This window comes from Alligator sinensis, unplaced genomic scaffold (genome assembly GCF_000455745.1).
Source record: "Alligator sinensis unplaced genomic scaffold, ASM45574v1 scaffold309_2, whole genome shotgun sequence".
NCBI classification, from domain to species: domain Eukaryota; kingdom Metazoa; phylum Chordata; order Crocodylia; family Alligatoridae; genus Alligator; species Alligator sinensis.
Genome location: NW_005842231.1, coordinates 989,485 through 1,009,260, shown reverse-complemented (window position 1 = coordinate 1,009,260; position 19,776 = coordinate 989,485). Strand labels below are relative to the sequence as shown.

At 38.4% G+C, this 19,776-nt stretch overlaps 1 protein-coding gene across 2 annotated transcripts in view; it reads left to right on the top strand.

Annotated features, from left to right (window-relative positions):
- Nucleotides 1–19,390, top strand: part of KIF5B (kinesin family member 5B) — a 52,443-nt gene extending 33,053 nt beyond the window's left edge. The window contains exons 15-27 of one of the 2 annotated variants that reach the window (XR_003094936.1): nt 4,583–4,726; nt 5,297–5,485; nt 6,590–6,707; nt 7,071–7,132; nt 7,220–7,329; nt 8,043–8,144; nt 10,940–11,000; nt 11,097–11,168; nt 11,326–11,430; nt 11,837–12,053; nt 13,713–13,845; nt 16,419–16,561; nt 16,826–19,390. Coding sequence is in view for 1 of the 2 variants with exons in the window: in XM_006027291.1 (XP_006027353.1) it covers nt 4,583–4,726; nt 5,297–5,485; nt 6,590–6,707; nt 7,071–7,132; nt 7,220–7,329; nt 8,043–8,144; nt 10,940–11,000; nt 11,097–11,168; nt 11,326–11,430; nt 11,837–12,053; nt 13,713–13,845; nt 16,826–16,832 (1,320 nt within the window). In the remaining variant the exon portion in view is untranslated. The remainder of the gene's footprint in view (nt 1–4,582; nt 4,727–5,296; nt 5,486–6,589; nt 6,708–7,070; nt 7,133–7,219; nt 7,330–8,042; nt 8,145–10,939; nt 11,001–11,096; nt 11,169–11,325; nt 11,431–11,836; nt 12,054–13,712; nt 13,846–16,418; nt 16,562–16,825) is intronic. The other variant, XM_006027291.1, reaches the window with a different exon arrangement.
- Nucleotides 19,391–19,776: the final 386 nt, after the last annotated feature.

Below are 19,776 nucleotides of genomic sequence, written 5' to 3'. Positions count from 1 at the left end.
ATATAACAGCTCAAATGGAGCAGCCTTCAAAGTGTGTTGATAGAAATAAAAAGATGCTGCCCTTCTTTTCTGTCATTTGAAAGTCATTGGAAGTTCTCCTGTTCTTCAGTGTTGGATTTTTGAGCAAACAAACCAAACTCCCCTTTCATGCTTTGGTCTCTGGCTAATATACCTTTTCCTGAGGTTGATTCAGTTTTTAAAGACTTTCTTAGAATTCATTTTGCTTTTGCTTCTTCAGTAGTATGTAGCTTTGTATTTACTGCTAAGATTGGTATTGTGTGTGTGTGTGTGTGTGTGTGCGCGTGTGTAAAGGCTGCTAGGGAATTCAATGTATATTGAGTTGGACAAGAACTACTAATGCCCCACAAGATGATCCTTCATTTCTCTGGTTTATTTCAAAGGTAGTTTATTCCACACCCTTAGAGTTGGATATTATCTCAGAGTTGCAAGGGCTTTGATAAAGATACCAAGAATGGAGACCCTTCCCAAAGGAAGGACCCATGTGCTATATTCAGAAGTAATTGGTAAAATGTGACAGGCCTCTCTGTTACAGAAAGTATTTTGTTTGGAATGGCAAAGGCTTCCTTTTCTGCTACTCTCTGAGGCTGGTAGTCTCTCTGATAAAGTGCTGAGATGCACTCTAATTCAGGGCTGAGAGCCAGCAATGTTGAATATCTTTGTGGCTCTGCCCCTCACTTTTTAAATGCCCACTCCTATTGATTGGAGTGGGTCTCATCTGTCTTCCTATCTAAAATATCAGCGTAGACTGAGAGAAGTTGCAGGTTGTTGTTGTTTTTTGTATAAAAGAGTGACCATGGTTAATATGTTACGGTGTGGACCAGGCCACTCATCAGAAGCAAGATTCCCTTGATGATGCATTTGTTTCTAACTACCATTTATATGATGGCTCAGGTGATTGTGGTAAGTATTCAAGAGTATGTATCCTCAAGCACCAGGGCCTTAAAAATACCTGCTGTAAGGTAAAAGACTTGACTGCTGGTAGTAAACCTCTTAATAGAAGAAATAGATTATCTTAGATGGTGGTATGTTTATCTATTACCAGCTTGCCTCTAGCTATAAAATGGGCAATAGTAAAGCAACAGCTAAGAAGTAGACTATGCCTTTTGATTCTTAAATCTCTCTATAGCACTCAGCATCTTTTCTAGTGGAAGCCAGAGGTGGTTCACCTTGTTTTAGAATAATAAAAATTTGTTCAAAAGAAAATAACATCTGCCTCCCACTCTCCTCTCCTTGGAAGAAACTAATTAAGGGTCCTTGGAGGGACTTGATCCTCTTACTCTTGATTATATTGAATAAATACAAGATTGATTCCACCAGACTTTCTACTTCAGTTGTATTAGGAAGAAGCCCTCCAAGCATGCATTTTCTGTGACACTGAGCAGAAGTGAAGATTTACTCTTTTTTCCCTCTTTTTTTAATTCCTGGGACTATCTTATACACACAACCTTGCACTTTAGTGTCTTTGGAAACAATTATTGTTAAAATCTTGCCTCTTCTCTTAGAAGAGGTCTGTTTACTGGAGAAACTTTCCTTTGGAGTTGTAGATATACTAATTCTGTCTTTTTGCCCTTTATACTCATGGCATTAGTATGTTCTTTGGCTGCTTGTCAGATATCAGGGCTGTGTGAAACAGCATTGTTTCATTTGTGGCACTCGGGTCCAGTCCCAGAGGACTGGAAAAGGGCCAATGTGGTCCCTATTTTCAAAAAGGGGAGGAAGGAGGATCCAAGTAACTTATATGCCAGTCAGTCTCACCTCCGTCCTTGGAAAGGTCTTTGAAAAGATTATGAAGGATTGTATTTGTGGAAGTCCAGTGGGAAAAATAATGCAGCAGGGAAACCAGCATGCATTTGTAGCAGGTAGATCATGCCTGACCAATCTGGTTTTGTTTTATGATGGTCACAAAATGCTCAGATGCATGAGTGGAGGTGGATGTTGTTTTCTTGGACTTTAGCAAAGCCTTCAATGCGGTATCTCATCCTGTTCTCATAAATAAATTAGGAGGCCGTGACATAGATGTTTACATGGTCTGGTGGGTGGCAAATTGGCTTGGTGGTCGTACCCAGAGCGTGGTAGTAGACAGGTCGGTATCAACCTGGAAGGATGTGGGTAGTGGGGTCCCACAGGGTTCAGTCCTTGGACCTGTACTCTTCAATATCTTCATCAGTGATTTGGATGTGGGTGTGAAGTGTACTTTGTCCAAGTTGGTGGATAATACTAAATTGTGGGGTGAAGTGCACACACCGGAGGGTAGGGAACGATTGCAGGCAGACCTGGACAGGTTAGAAAAGTGGGCAGTACACAATAGGATGCAGTACAACAAGACCAAGTGCAGAGTGCTACACCTAGGGTGCAAAAATATCCAGCACATCTACTGGCTGGGAAGTGATCCTCTCAGGAGCACAGCAATGGAAAGGGATCTCTGAGTCATAGTGGACTGCAAGATGAACTTGAGTTGTCAGTGTGATGAAATGATCAGCAAAGCTAACTGCACTTTATTGTGCGTCAGCAGATGCGTGACAAATGGATCCAAGGAGGTGATATTTCCCCTCTATGCGGTATTGGTCAGACCGCAGTTGGAGTACTGCATCCAGTTTTGGTGCCATACTTCAGGAAGGATGTTGATAGACTCGAAGGTCCAGAGGAGGGCCACTCGTATGATTAGGTCTTACAGGACAAGCCCTATGAGGAGAGACTGAGGGACCTGGACCTTTTTAGCCTCTGCAAGAGAAGGATAAGGGGTGATCTCATGGCTGCCTACAAATTCATTAGGGGGATTGGAGATGCTCTGTTCACCAGGGTGCTTCTTGGGGTAACAAGGAACAGTGTCACAAACTGACAGAGCAGATTTAAGCTAGATAGCAGGAAAAACTTCTTCATGGTAAGGGTGGCCAAAACTTGGAATTGGCTTCTAAGGGAGGTGGTGCTCTCCCCTACCTTGGGGGTCTTTAAGAGAAGTTTGGATAGGGATCTGGCTGGGGTTATCTGACCCCAGCACTCCTTCCTGCCTAGGCAGTGGGTCGGACTTGGTCTTTTGAGGTCCCTTTCAGTCCTAGCGTCTATGAATCTATGACTTCCGTTTCGCCGTTTCTGTGCTTTTGTTTCTTCATTTCATTTAGTTTTGAAGCACTGTTCCATTTCGTTTAGTCAAAACTGTTTCACTGATTTGACACATTTCAATGTTTCACCCATAGATTATAATGGGGAATTTTGAAAATGCCTTCAACTTTGTCATTTCTTCCCTGATTTGGATGAAATTTGCAGGGATGGTAGTCCCTTCTAAGGGCATGAAGCCTGCCAATTTTCAAGGAGATAGGTGCAAGGGTTTCTTGGAAACTTTACCTCAAGGTGCTGACAAGCAAAACTTTTGTGTCACTTGCCAGCAGCGGCAGCCTCCTGTCATCCCGTGTGCAGATTTGGGGGCCTGCACTCCCAGGAGGGTTGTGGGGCTGTGTTGGATGCCTCCCGGGGGTGCGGGCCCCTGGATGTGCGCTTGGGATGACGGGAGGCTGCTGCTGTCACCTGGGACCGGCGCTGAGTGCAGCCCATGCCCAGTGCCAGGAAGACTGCTGCCGCTGACTCCAGGCAGCAGCGGCAGCCTCCTGTCATCGTGCATGCAGATCTGGGGGCCTGTGCACCTGGGCAGAGTCCGGCAGCCCTGGGGGGTTAGGTTGACCTCCATGGGGCTGGCGGAGACGCTCGGAGCGCAGCCCTGGCTCTCCTTGCTTCCCGCTGCCAGGCTGCACTCTGACCGGCTCTGCCAGCCCCATGGAGCTCAGCCTGGTGGTAGGAGAGTCACTGGTGGAGCCTCTCGGAGCACAGCCCTGGCCAGTGGCTCTCTCCCGCCTCCTGCCACCAGGCTCAGCTCCGTGGAGCTGGTTGGAGTGGGGGAGAGCCAGGGCTGTGCTCTGACTGGCTCCGCCAGCCCCACAGAGCTCGGCCCAGTAGCGGGAGGCGGAGTGCAGCCCTGGCTCTCTCCCGCCTCGCCTCCACTGGGCTACTTTGAAACTTTAAACGTTTTGAGTGCCCTCATTTCATTTCAAAGCCGTTTCAAAGACTTTTGTTTTGTTTCAAGTTCGCTGTTTCGAGCTCGAAACACCTCGAAACAGCTTCAAAACAAAATACTCGGCAAAATTTTGCACAGCCCTATCAGATATAGAAGACTTGAGTAGGCCTTAAATAGTTATATTGTGACTGTGAATCAAGATAGCAGCATCCTAGTAGAAATCCTTGGGTGTAATATATTAATCTTCTTTTGGAGCCTTAGAATCACTAAGGTACAAAATTAAATACAAAATATAGTAACCAGTTTTTACAAATATTTTTTTAAAAGTGTAATAGGGGAAAGTATACTTGCATCTTCCTACTTCTCTAGATCCTTTTTATAACCAGCAAAAACGGGTGTTGTTGGCTTTTTAATATTGTTGTTAAACCATGGCTTGTAGTCTGGTAATTGTTTTAAGATAACTGGTAAGCATGTTTTGAGGTTTCTCAAAGAAAATGAGAAAAATATTCCTATGTAAATTGGTAAAATCTAATTTTAGATATTTCCTTTGTTTAGGTAACTTTAGCCAGTATAGATGCAGAGCTACAGAAACTAAAAGAAATGACCAACCACCAGAAAAAACGAGCAACGGAGATGATGGCCTCATTACTGAAAGATCTTGCAGAAATAGGAATTGCAGTTGGAAATAATGATGTGAAGGTAGGGAACATATATATCCCAAATATACTAACATGATAAATTCATATGCTCTGTAGCTATTATGAAGTGCTTTATTGTTTGTGTTTTCAGCATAGTAAAGATGCTTTATAACTAGCCTGGCTATACAGCTAGTCATTTGCCATGTTTTTGGTTATGGGAGAAGGTCAAACAAGTTAGAAGTGCTTCAGAGAAGCATTTTTATTAATTGAGTTTGGCTTTTTTTTGGCAAGGATTGCTTGTTTAAATATACTATTTATTAAAAACACAAAGTCATTATCTCTATGGAGAGAGTCCACACTGGCAAGCAGACTTACTTCCTGTCCATCAAGTAAGTATTACGGAAAATATAAATGTTTTGATCTACCAAGGGAAACAGCATCAGAAGTTGTTTTCTGGTCTGAATTTGGTTGAAAAGTACCAAAAGATTAAAAAAATGTAATAATTTAAACATAGTCTGAAGCTAGCCACCTAATGGTTGTTGCATGTTGGGCACTGTTTTCTGGCTGATACACTCTGCTTTTAATGAAGTCTTCATAGAATTTAATATTTTTATCCAAACTTTCCTTTCAGCAACCTGAAGGAACTGGTATGATAGATGAGGAATTCACAGTGGCAAGACTATACATTAGCAAAATGAAATCAGAAGTGAAAACAATGGTAAAGCGGTGCAAACAACTAGAAAGCACGCAAACTGAAAGCAACAAAAAAATGGAGGAAAATGAAAAAGAGCTGGCTGCTTGTCAGCTTCGTATCTCACAGGTAATATGGTAGTGTAGCTCCTTTTTTTTTATATTGGATTCCTGCATTATTTGGTTGTCTTCTTACAGATCTGTAGATAAGTTAATCTATAGCTTACAGTTTTAAAACTAGTAGTTCAGAGGCCTTTAGAATAAGTAGGAAGTCGGACATTTGTTCAGATGAATGCTTAATTTTTGAATTCATCAGTCTCCGTTTTGAACGCAGGTATTGCACAAAAGTGTTTAGATCCCTTTTTTTAAAGATATTACTCCTAATATAACCAAGGGAACCAAGAAGATTGTAGATCTTGAACTTAATGTTGTTGCAGTAAGCGCAGTTGATTAGTTTAGGATCTCTCAATGTTGAGAGAAGTTTTTTTTTTTTTTTTTTTTTAGCCTAAAAATCTGTTTCCTCTATATTTAACATTTATAAAATATAAAACATTAGTTTCAATGTTATAGGGGACATATTGACTTTCTTTCAGCTCTGTGGGGGGAGGTTACACACTTCTTTTAATGTGCAGAAGCAGTGGCTTCATCAGAAGCACTCTGCCCTCTTGAGGCAAATTTGAAAAGGGAGAGGGAAATGTCAGGAAGTAGACACAACATAAAATTATCACAATAGAATTGAGCAAATTGAAACATTATTCTAATAGATCAAAGGCTAGTTTAATATGAATGTTGTTAAAGTTTTCTAACATGCTTTTTTATCTTTCCAAACTCATGTGATCAAACCTTTGCTCCCCTATTCCTATTGATCACCAATATGATTTTTAGCTCTGCTCTAGGACTTGTAATTTTATTTGTGGAATCTTTAATAAGAGTAAAAGAAAAAAATGGACAACTACCTTCCTTGTCCCATTACTGTATTTGTGGGAGCCACAAGATATGAGTGTGATGATGATATTTACTTAAATGCAATACGTGGATTATGACCCTAGATACTGCAACACACACAATCTATTTGCAAAGATAAGACTTGTTTTAGAAATATGAAGTTGACTGCGTTTTGTTGGGAAGTTTTATTTGCCCTTTTTAAATATGCCAAAAGCTCTTAAACTTTTCATGCAACTTCATTTGACTATACCTAGTTTACATATAAATAAATATCTGTTCATTCTGAAAGCATGAAGCAAAGATCAAGTCACTAACAGAGTATCTTCAGAATGTGGAACAGAAAAAGAGGCAACTGGAAGAATCTGTAGATTCCCTTAATGAAGAACTAGTCCAGCTTCGAGCACAGGGTATGGATTTTCCTTTAAATATAACGATTACTAGGAAGCATGGTGCAATTGGTATTGGAGAAAATATGGTGTTGGTGTTTTTCCTCTCTGGATAAAGTGACAGAATAATATGTATAACTTAGTGTGTGTTTCTAAGTGCAAGTACCTCATCAATAAGATTCAGTGCATATGGAGACGCATCATTTGAAAGAGTTCTTCAAAACATAACACTGTAATTTAATTGATTTTAAATATGAAAAGCTATTAATAAATTTGCATATTTCAATTTTTAAAATATTGGGGAGGGAAAAATATTTTTTATCTTGGTCCTCCCTATGACTACCTAAATACCCGAGCTGAAAACTTTTTTTTTTTTTTTGGTAGAAAAAGTTCATGAAATGGAGAAGGAGCACTTAAATAAAGTCCAAACTGCAAATGAAGTCAAGGCAAGTTAGCTATTTTTTTTGTTCTTCTTTAGTTTACATAAAACTTAATATTTTAAGTACCAAACTAAATTTGTTGTTGTTTTATAGCAAGCAGTTGAGCAGCAGATTCAGAGCCACCGTGAGACCCACCAGAAACAAATTAGCAGCCTGCGAGATGAGGTTGATGCAAAGGAGAAACTTATTACTGAACTCCAAGAGTAAGAATTATGATGATAAAAGTTGGACATCACTTTTACTTTTAAAATATTAGACTTTTGAGGAAAACAGTTAAACTACATGCCTAACAAATTCCTAAACTACTTAAATATTTATTTGGGTTCATTTATTTGATTAGGACTTGAATATATTTATAGTTCTGAAGTCAAGTCGTTGACCCTTTTGTAGCAGTGAGTAGAACAGTTCACTGTCTTCAGTATTTTACTCAAAATTAAGCAAAGCGAGTGTCATCCCTCTTTCAGTAGTCTGGTACTCAGATTTATGGTTTGCCCAAGGGTGATTTAAGAAAAAACAAATATTTAGCATTTGGCAAAGACCCTTGGGCTAATAAAAGTAAGATAACATACTAGGGATTTGTATTGTTATGGGGCAGCGGAATTGGGAGCAGGGGACTCCTTTCCAGCACTGCACATATTGAATGTGATTTTATGGTTTTGGGGTCATATCTGGTAAATACTCAAAACCAGCATAACAGTCAGTCAGTTGCTGCTATTTCTGATTTAAAAAAAAAAAAAAAAAGGTTTAAGGCAGACAGTTTAACAAGACTCCTTTTGTACCATTTACTCCTTAGTCATTTGTGCACCATAGATTAGTTTTAATAAATGTGCTTCAGAGTAATAAAGACTCAGACTTGATGTCTTTGAGGATTCTCATCGACATATTTGCATGTTGATCGTGACTGTTTCATGTTCAGCCAAAATCAGAAGATGATGCTTGAGCAGGAACGTCTAAGAGTTGAACACGAGAAGCTGAAAACTACAGATCAAGAAAAAAGCAGGAAACTTCATGAACTTACGTAAGTTCCTAATCCGAGGGTTTTCAACCTTTTGTTAGTTTAAGTACCCCCCACGGCTGGATGCCGAGCAGGGGAAGTGGGGAGTGCGCGGCTGAGCGGGGAGGGGAGGTTAGCGTGCCGGACATGGAGCAGGGAGGTGGGGACAGAGCACCGCTGCCTCCCAAGAGCAGGGCCAGGTTGGGGTGGGGAGTGGAAGCTCACCGGGCTGGGGTGAGGGCAGTGGTGCCCCTCTGTGGGGTGGCGAAGCTCACCAAGCTGATGTGTGGTGGCAGCCACTGCATGCGAGCTTCCCTGCCCCTCGGAGGGGTACCGCTGCCCTCACGCCACCCCAGACCTGCTCCTGGGAGGTGGCCTCACTCCATCCCTGCCCACCCATACATACCCCCTAGGACTAGTCCAAGTACTCCCAGGGGTACGCGTGCCTCCGGTTGACAACCCCTGTCCTAATCCATGTTTAAGGCATGAAAATGCATAGTGGGAAGGACATTTGGAATCCTGATGTTGACCTGAAGTGGTATGGAAACTGGCTTTCCCTCTAACTGTTCTTAAACAGTCTTAAAAAAACAAAAAACTGTTCCTTTTCTGCCATATATTAGTTATCTGATGAGTTGGTTTGATTGTCTGGTCTACTTAATATTAGTGATAAAGACAATGCTGGAAGAATAAAAATCAGACTAAGTCTTGATTCTATATTAGAATTTTCTTTTATTGTCTTTAAGGTGTAGAGAGAGTTATTTTCTCTATACAGAGCAACTGTAGTAATTTGTAGTTTTAAATGGTGAAAGTCATGGTTTTCCAGTATGTATAAGATCTGAACCTTGTATAAACTTCATTAGAAATCTAAACAAACTCTTTAATTGAATTGGTGGCTTGTATGAAATTGGTGGAGGGCAGGGATCTTAAAACTGGTTTAGGCAGAAGTAGCTTAGTGAATGTCTTTTAAGACTTTGAACAAGAATTAATTGATTTACCTGGGTTTAGGGCCAGAAGGCATCTTCTAGATTTTTACCAGATTTCTGTTGGGAAGGATTACAGAGCATTCAAGGCATTGTTTTATTGACAGCCTGATTTAAATGAGTTCCAGTTAAAGGTATCCTATTTTGATCTATTATTATTATAATTTTCCATAATGAAGAAACCTAAAAGGGTTCATTGTTCCTGAAAACTTGTAAAACTCCATATGCCTAAAATTTTGAAACCTTAGGGAAGTTATGTTAGTCCAAGTTCTGAGGTCTGCCAATTAGTTATTGACTAATGCAAAACAAAATCTTGCAAGAACAATGTCAGCCAAAGGTTTCCCTGAGATCCAGTAAATAATGTCCTAAATCAACACGTGTTCTTAAAAGTTCTGCTAGTGGAAACCATAGTGTTATAGTGATGTGAAATATTTAAGTCCTGGTAAATCAGAATTTTATTGTATATTTTTTTTGGTCCATAAATTTCTCTTTCAGACTTTTTTTCATTTTTTGTCTGCTCGTGGCTTTAATTGCAACAGTTTTTCCTTATACCATCTTGAACTTTTCAGGTTAAACTCCTGTGTTACATAGGAAGTTTGGAAGCTAAGTTTTATATATGAAGCATTAATCTAGCAGTTTCTGCTTGATTGAAACTGAAGTTGAGGGCAGCAGGGAGATGAATTAAAAATGTCAGAATTGGGTGACTTAGTGTTATGCAAGTTATTGAAATGAATTTTATTGCATAAACTATGCTGGTCTGCATGCATGATGTTTTCCTAGACCAAAGTCAGTGCTTAAAGCTAGAAGTATAAAACTGCAACAATTCAAAACTTTAAACAAAAATAATACACCTCTGCTGTATGTCCATTTTTGTGACGCCATAAACACAGGTGGGAATTAGAAGAAATTATTCTAATAGCAGTGGTGACTTAATAGTGGAATCATTTGAGTAGTTTAGCCAGTTCCTTTAGAAGGCTGCAGGGGGATTTTCATAAAGATGCAAACTCTTCCAAACCTTTACTTTTCCCTCCCTAATAAAAGTGCCGATTTCTCACTTTTTTCTTACTCTGTCTGTAGAATCTTCTTGATATCCTTGGTCATAATAAAGTTTTTAGGTTCTTTCTGATCTCTGTAGTTGCAGTCCTACATAATTTGAGAGATTAAACATTAGGGCTTCAGCAGCATATTTAATACTTCTTGCATTACATAAGAAAGAGCTGTAAACAGACGGGTCACTGCAATATGGTTGAAGTTTAGTGGAAAATACTTTGCTTGGTTTGCATACAAGTTAATGAATACTTGCACAACATTGAAAATCAATTTTTCATTTGGAATAAGCCTCTATTGTCCCTTTACTTCCTCTGACACTCTCCAGGGTTTGGTTTTTTCTTTCTTTTGTTTTCCATTTCCTTCTGGTGTGCCCTCAACTTCACAAGCCTTGTAATATTTGAAAAACAAGTGGCTTTTTTTTCTCTTTTTCAAGCATTGATCCGGGACCTATTCAGATGACTGAATTGGTTCATCTTTAAAGGACTTAACTCTATACAAAATTGTATTCTGGGCAATATCCTTGGTATTCCATTCGTGGCCCCCTCGTTTTGACTGCATTGCCATTTGTTCCATATGGTCACTTTCTATTAGGAACCTAAGAGAACAGCCACTGTAACCTTTCCACTTGATCTGAAGTAGAATTCTAACTTTTTTTAAAGGTAAACTAGCATGATGATTCATTGCACCTCTTTTCCCTTGAGCCTCTTAAATATATTTATTTTAAGGCTTGTGGGTTTTGTTCTAGACAAACATCAGTGATTCAGGTGTATATTTGTCTTTGACTTTTAGGGTTATGCAGGACAGACGAGAACAAGCAAGGCAAGATCTGAAGGGTTTGGAAGAAACTGTGGTAAGTATAGTATGTTCACAAGCAAATGCCAGTTAACCTCTTTATTCAGGTTAAGAACTCGGAACCATGAGAACTTACTTATTTGTTCATTTTTAGGCTAAAGAACTTCAAACTCTGCACAACCTTCGGAAGCTCTTTGTTCAAGATCTGGCTACCAGAGTTAAAAAGGTAACTGATGCTACTAAGGCTTATTCCTTTTGTGAACATACATTGCATGCATTTAAAAGTAGAAATAAATGAAGCACTTAATATAGCTTTAATGGTTCAGGTGTTGATTAGAAATCGGACTTCCATATATTATTATTTTATTTTCTTATCACTGTAGAGCGCAGAGATGGACTCAGATGAAACGGGAGGCAGTGCTGCACAAAAACAGAAAATTTCCTTCCTCGAGAATAATCTTGAGCAGCTCACAAAAGTCCACAAACAGGTACAGTAAGACTTGACTAAAGGTAGTTAACTCCTAAAGAATACTTGCTTATTCAAGATGCATCACAAAAGCATAATGGTTGTTTGTTTTATTTGTATTGGGAATAGTTCATGCAAGTAAGGGATCATCACTTCTCTTGGATGCTTAACTCCAATTTTTAATATAAAATAAATAGGTACATTTAATATAGTCCTGTGAAAGTCTTTAAGAGTAATTTAGACTTACGTGATATTTGTAGTGAGTAGTTTTTGAAAAGGGATTTTATTACTGAAATACTTTAAACCAAATAAGTTTATAAAATAAAAGTTGGATCAAAGTTATTGTCCTTTCTTTTAGGGTTACACTGCAGCAGGGTGAAAGTAACTTGCTTTTTCAGAGTAAAATAATATATCTTGCATATTCTTAGCTGGTACGTGATAATGCAGATCTTCGCTGCGAGCTTCCTAAACTGGAGAAACGACTTAGAGCTACAGCTGAGAGAGTTAAAGCTTTGGAGTCGGCACTGAAGGAAGCCAAAGAAAATGCATCTCGTGATCGTAAGCGATATCAGCAAGAGGTAGACCGCATTAAAGAAGCAGTGAGATCTAAGAACATGGCTAGAAGAGGACATTCTGCCCAGATTGGTAAGTAAAGAGAATCCAGGACTTGCTAAAAAATTTTGGCTGCTCCCTTCTCCCCCACTCCCCCTTCCATTCTTAGGATAATGTGGGCATAAATTTTATTTCTAGTACAGGAATTGCTGGCGCCCCTGCTAGTAATAGTACAAATTGAAACTTGTGAAAACATGGTAGGGTCTGTACCTTGATAGAGAACCTGTTCTGATTTTAATTATATTTGTAGCTTTTAATATAAACGATGGTTAATCTAATCTATTTGTGATGGGGTACTTAATTTTTCACATGATGGAAAGCCTTGCCTGCAAAAAACATTAGCCATAAAGGGCAGGGTTTACGTTTCATAGAAGAAAGTAATACATTGGAACATACACGAAGGGCATGTCTACACAGGATGCTACTGCGCTGTAGTGTCCATTGGCAAAAACTGTGATGCCACTGCTATGTTGCCGTAGCAACACGCTCCCTCTATAGTGCATTGCTATGGTGACGTAGTGGCCCAAAATAACTGTGCATGGCTGACACGGCACAGTACAAAAGGAAGTACTAAATGATGGCGCAGTAGCAAAGGCACTGTACAGCCACGTGTAAGTACACTCAAAACGTCTCTATCTTGCCTTTCGATTCTACATTTGTTACACACTTGTGATGACAAATTTGTAAAAAGATGGGATATGAGTGGCTTTTGCCACTCATCTTGGGGCATGGCAATAATCCATTAGAAAATGTCTACAGCCTGATCTGTTCAGAAGTGACACTCTGTAAAAGGCAAGAAAATCCTCCTGAGAAGCTAATGCTCATCTAAACATAGTAAACTTAAACTCCCTCCTTTCTATTTCCGTTCAGTTTCAGAAAACTAGACATCCCATAGTTCTCCAGTAAGCATATGCATAGGGTAATGTTAGCAGTGAAAGTCACTTTGGTTTTACTTTCTGCACTGCCCTCCCTCCACCTCCCTTGCTACAAGGAGAGTCATATATACATGTCATGGGCTTGTTTTTGAGAAACGTTTTTCTATAAGTTAGATCTGAGTAGGTAGAGTCTTTTCCAAATCTAGTACCAGTCTGATATGAAGTGTATATATAGCCACTGACAAAAAGCTGGTGTATTTGCCTTGAGATAAAGAATAACTTTTATAATTGTGTAACTCAAGAAGTTCTTAAGTATGCCAGAAATAGAAACCAGAGTAGCTTATTTTGTGGGAAAAAAACCAAATTGACCTGTTATGGCCTTAAAAATGCTGGAGTGTACAGATACATAGTGTGTAACAGTTAGTAATTTGATTTTTCACAGTTCTGTATTTGTTAATTTTACAAGATGCTTTCCTGTCTGAGCGTTTTTGATTTATAATATTTTTTTAACTCGTTAACAAGAGCCTTGTGAACTTCAGAACTAAAGGTTAGTCAAAAAACTGCCTTTTTATTTTTATACAGTGCATCATAAAGATAAAGCATCTGAGCCTAACAGCCTGGTTGTTAAAATCCCCCAAACACCGCTTTTCTGAACTTCTAAAATAACGTATTTCTCATTTTAGCAGGTAACTTGCAGACCATAACAACATTCACTGTAGAGTGGCATCATACAGGATTGATTAATTGGAGCAATAAAAGATTAAATGGTAAATGGCTTGGCATGCATTTTCCTAAAGCTGTGCTTTGTTTTCTGTAGCAAAGCCTATCCGTCCTGGCCAGCATCCAGCAGCTTCTCCAACTCATCCAAGTGCAATTCGTGGAGGAGGTGCAATAACTCAGAACAGTCAGCCAGTCCCACTGCGTGGCGGTGGAGCACGGCAGGATAAAGTGTAAGTCTTGCTTTCCATAAGTTGTTTCTGTGTCCTTTGGGAGCTTTGTGTTATAGTTCATGTTTAAAATCCAATCAGCTGAATAAAGCCACTTGAATATTCTACAGCTACTTCCTGTTTTAGTTTTTTTTTTATTTAATTCGGAGGAATACACTATGTAAGAAGGCAGCTCATACTGGTGCTTCCTTTTACACAAGTGAAGTAAAGTTTTATGTAATGAAATATAGGTTGGGGCTAAGAATCACTCCTAAATGAACACAGTACAGAAACAACAGAAAAAATGCCTGCAATCTGCAACAAGTATGTAATAGATGAAAATATTCACTACTGTTCACTACTTTTATTTTCCCCAGTGACTGGTAACCTGCTTTTAAATTTGATAGAGAGTCCCTCCTCCAAGGAGAAATACAATTTGATGTAGAGTGGTGGTTCTTTCATATGCTGTTCTTCTACCTTTTGCTAATCCCATGCATTATAGCTTGGGAATTGGAAGTTTTAGCTTTCATGAAAACAAATCTTTTCACACTATAATTTAATAACTTTAAAAGCCATTCTAGTTAAAATGCTATTAAATGCTTCAGTAATTGAAGTAGTATGTGTATTTATGGTCTCTGACAAACATTCAGCTAAAGGTGTGATGAAATCTGATTCGCAATCCCAACCATTTATGCCTCCTGCCATGCCACATGTGAATGGCAGGGCATGCAATTGTGAGATCGGGGGTATTGCCAGTGCAGGGGGAGCCATATTGCACTAGTTACCTGATTGGTGGTGGCCACACTAATTAGTTTAAGGCTTTAATGGGAACCAGCCACAAAGCTATCTCACGCTTTTTTTTTTTTTGGTGCAGTAAGTCTTGTGACCTATTACCTGTTTTATTGTGCCCTTTAATTGAATGAACACATGGCTAGGTTACTACTTCATATGTGATTAACTGGTTAATCACGTCTTAAGTGTAACATCTGCCAGGGGCCTATGAAAACTGCACATGTGCATCTTTAAGCATATGTGTACATTCATTTAAATCAAATGCAGTGGTTAATATGCTTAAATATCTTTATTGACTTGGGACTTTTAAAGCGCATTATTGCTTCATTAACTGCATGACAGTTGGTCCCTTCCTTGTGAAGAAGACTGCACGTGTCTGCTCGGCTGCATTTTGAATGTTTCTCATTTGTGTAATTTAGTTTTCCGCATTAAGACCATCTGTGTCTTAAACTGAAGAATAGTGTGAGCTCCTAAAGAGCCCTGTGGGGCCTTAAATCCCAGATACTTTGTCCCAGGAATTCTCTCACTTTTAAGACTAGATTAGCTGATGTTACCGTATAACTAAGGAAAAATGGAACTAGCACATAATCTTCCAAAGCTTCCTTTTTTACTGACTTCAGTTGTTGCAGGTATGGATGTCTTTCTCTTTTGCCATCATATTCTTTCCCCTTTCTCTCCACAAGCAAAAGAAAGTAAACAGGGGTCACTAAATGAGAGAATATAGTAAATCTGTAGTTCTTGTATTATGAGAAGCTAGCAGATAATAAGTTGAAAACTAACAAAAGGAAGTTTTTTTTTCACACGGCATGTAATTAGTGTAGAACTTGTTGCTTCCAGATGTTGTGGAAGCTGACAGTTTAGCCCAGGGGTGGGCAAAATGTGGCCCGGAGGCCGGATGTGGCCCGCCAGGCCATTCTGTGTGGCCCGCGGGGCCCCTAAAAAATTTAGAAAATTAACATTTATCTGCCCTGGGCTGCCTGTCATGTGGCCCTCGATGGCTTGCCAAAACTCAGTAAACGGCCCTCTACCCAAAATAATTTCCCGCCCCTGGTTTAGCCAGATTAAAAAAGGGATTCGATAGATTCTTGGAGGAAAGGGGCATCAGTTGCTATTGAGCATGGAAGTTAAGGATACAGCCTCTGAATCTCTCTGAATTTTCCTATGCCTTAAATCCTGGAGGTTGCAAGTGAGAGGAACAGTGGAAAAAAACCCTAGTCATACCAAATTCATGGTCCCTTTCAGCATCCACTCCACCATTGTATATGACACAGGATACTGGGCAAGATGGACCTATGGTCTGACTCAGTAAATGGCAATTCTTATGTGATTTTTATTCCAGGACTTGGGCATTAGTCCCAGACAATTTACTGCCTCCTGGCAGTTGATTAGTTCCCAGAGACCATGATGATTCAGGGGGATCTTTCCTATAAATACTATAAATTATCCCTGCCTTTGCTGAAATGTATCTGTTGACACTAAATTGTTCTCAGTCCCCCTTGAGCTTACATTTTACCTGGAGGAGAGAGCTTTTACCCTTGGTAACCACATGTCAGTTGGCCTGGGGGAATTTTGAGCAAGGAGGCCTAGCTTGGCTGAATTTTATTAAATACATTAGCTTGTCTGCCTGAGGAATATAGCAGTTCACATTTTTGAAGCTTTAAAATGATCAGTTCTATTTATTGTTTAATAAAGAAAAAATACAGCAGTGAATTACTGCAACTCTGTCATGGGTTAAGGAGAGAATGTCATGTGAACTAGTCAACTTACAGCTTTTAAATTTGTTTAAAAATATAATTTCCATTTAGAGTCAATAACACTTGCAGATGACATCCCATTGACTCTGGTTGCATAAAACTTGCTACTAAGGCACTGGTCCCTAACTTGCGCTGTTTTTCATCTATAACTGAGATAATAGCACCTCAGATAAGTGGATCTATGAACAAATGAGGTTGGTGTTCTTTTTCTTGACCAATAATACTCATTTTATTGTTAATCTCATAAATTGCTCCCAAGTCTGCAGATTCTACCAAAAGACTTATACACTTGTTCTCCTTCAAACTACCCATAGCCCTCTTGACCTAGATCAAGAATGAAATTTAGAAATATTTTGCATGTTACTATTTTGACTATTTCTGTGTGCAATTTTAGACATTTGAAAGTCACTGAGGGATGTATATCTGCTTACTCATTTAACTTAGCTTTTTCTTTGCAGTTGCTGAGAAGTCTGCAGCATGAAGAGGATGGGATATCATACAGAGAGAGTCATTCCATGACAATAATCTCTCCCATTGTGGATTGTAGGATTTTTTTTTTTAACTGTATAAATTATACCTGGCCTGTACAGCTCTCTTCCCTTCTACAAATTCTGCTAACTGATTCCCAAAAATACTAGAGTGCAATTTCGGCATCTTGAAAAATGACATGTTAAAGTGTAGTTCTGTTCATTACACTGTTTGTCTTTCATGTCTTAAATTTAGTCTGCACTGTGCCAAGCTGAATGTATGTTAAGTAAATCTTAGTTCAAATTTTCTAGCTTAATTTGTGTACATTTTACTGTCTTAGGGCAACGTGGAACAATGTTGAAATACACTTTAATTTTTACCACATGAAGTAATAACACTACTTGTCCCACCCTGAGTTATAACAGCACTCTTATCTTAAAGTTTTCCTGAAATGCTGCATAGAGCATCAGAACTGAAATATTTGTACAGTGTAGGAATACTGAAGTGTGCTTATGACAACTGCCATAAGGCATTGAAATCTTGAAACCATAGAACTAAAGAGTTCAGTTTGAACAAGGCTATTTAACTGTTTGATTAATTGCCTGTTTATCAGGCTGTTTTGAGTTAAATACTGTACAGTAACAAAAGTAAACCTAAATTTACATAGAAAAAGTCTGTCAGTGGAAAATTTCATCTGTCCTGTTCCTGATTCTGTACACAGCATAATTTGGAGTGAAAACATTCTGCTTCATTCTGATGAGCTCATTACCTATTTGTCTAATTCTGATAGCTAATTTTCACTATATTAACATAGTGAAATGAGTCTAGAATTTAACTTTTTCCACTATTGTGTGCATATTGGAAATCTTGACCTGAAATGTAAGCTTTCAATTTGAGAAAACGAGTTAATGAGCAGTTGGATAATTAATTAAATACACTAATAATGGAGGCAAGGAAACTATAGCTCATATGGCCAGAAATCCCAGAGCTGTGTCAGGACCAAGGGTGGAAGGGAGGAACCTGTGCTACACTGAATTGTATTGTAATGCATTTGTAAGTCTAGGAATACGTAAATACCTACTCCCAAGCAGTAGTTGTATCAAATATTTTCTTCTTTTTGCAATAAAGTCCTGTAAATTGGCTACAAAATAAAAGATGTTTTTGTTCTGAGCTGTTTCTCAAGTTCTGAGCACCCATATCTGCTGCTGAAATCAAGATCAAAGCTTTTGAAATTAAATTACACAAGTGATAAGATATTCTGAGGGGGTTTTCCACTATAGTTGTAGAAAAGTTGTTCTTGGAACAGAAATGAGTTACCAAATCATTGTGTTGGAAGAAACCTAATGTGAAAATTCAAGAATACAAGAGTTAATGCCATGTCTTAAATCAGTTGTCTCACTACTTTTTGGGATGTTGTCCATCTTTGTGGAAACTTAAATCCTACATAGACATTGATTTGCAAATAATTTTTGAGACCTTTTTATATGAAGTGAAATGTTTGTATTATGATGGAGCATGGTCAAAATTTTTGGACTTTAAGTTACCTTTTCTATTTCCTTCTTATTCACAGCAGCTTGACTAGCTACGTTAATTTTCATTTCAAAAGCTGATTTTGTTTATAACTGCCAGAAAACCTAATTCTTTCAGGTTTTCAACATTAAAAGACCCTTATTCTTAAAAAAAATTACAGCAAAAAACTGCAAAATTGTAAGCTTTCTGGAGCATGAGAGGCAATGTGCCAAGGGAAGTGGATGGTGAACTAGTAGTTAAATAGATGGTTTTAAATGGAATTTTCTTAATGGAAACAGCCTTGTCTGGAATTTCTCACAATATTAACTGCAAATTTTCAGACCTTCACCTGTATTAATTTGCAGTGAGTAAAAACTAGTTTCCTTGGAGATACTCAGATGAAGCAGGATATTTTTTTCATGCCTGTATATGGCAGTTTCATTCCTGTAAGTAATGTATCATGGGTATTGGTGCTGAACATCGCTGTGTATTAAGCAGTTAAACTAACTAGCATGTAGCTCAAAATGTATATCACCTTTTTTATATCCAAGCTTTTTTTATTTTAAATCTTTACAAAGTTTACCAAGAACTGAATCTTAAAATTTTCAAGCTGCAATTTGGTTCTTTCTGGTTCAGCTCCGGTAGGTTATCTGGACAGGACAATTACTATTTTGTAAATTTAAAATATTCTGTCTGTAATGAAATGTTAAATGTATTGCTATTTTAAATTGCAGTCTTTGAGCAGTTCTTATTTTTATGTTCCTCTGGATCATATTTTCTAAAAAGGCTTAGATAGGAATTCAGTAAAATAAAATATTTATTCCTGGTGATCAACTAAATTATTTGCATAATTTAAATACTGACTCACTACTGTGTGTAACTCTAAATTTGACATGAGACGACAAGTCTACCTGTGGAATACAGTGCTTTAACTCAAGTACATTAAGATGCATTCAAACCTAGTTGGTTTTGGGAAGGCACCACATAGTTTTAACTTACCTGCATGCTGTAAATGTATTTGTGTTTAAATAAAGAGGAAAAAAATATTTGAAAATTTAGTGAACTTTATTAAGATTGCAACAGTATTTTGGTTCAACTTGGAATGGTTCTTTTGTGAAGACACAATTAGCTTATTGTAAACCATGATCCTCTCAGCCTTCTGGCATTTTATCACAGTTTGTTAATGTGATTGACGAAGGGCCAGTTTGGATTTTAGTTCTAGTTTGGGTCTTCCAACGTTGATAAGCTTGAAAATTAGTTTAAGCTACAGCAAAATAGATTTAATTTAACATCTTGAAAAAAGAAAATCTTAACTCCTAAGAATAGTAGGGCAATGTGACTGGGGAACCTGTGGAATCTTCATCAACAGTTTTCAAGAAGAGGCTGGATGGGTATTTGTCTGGGATGCTTTAGCTAGAGTGCATCCTGTATT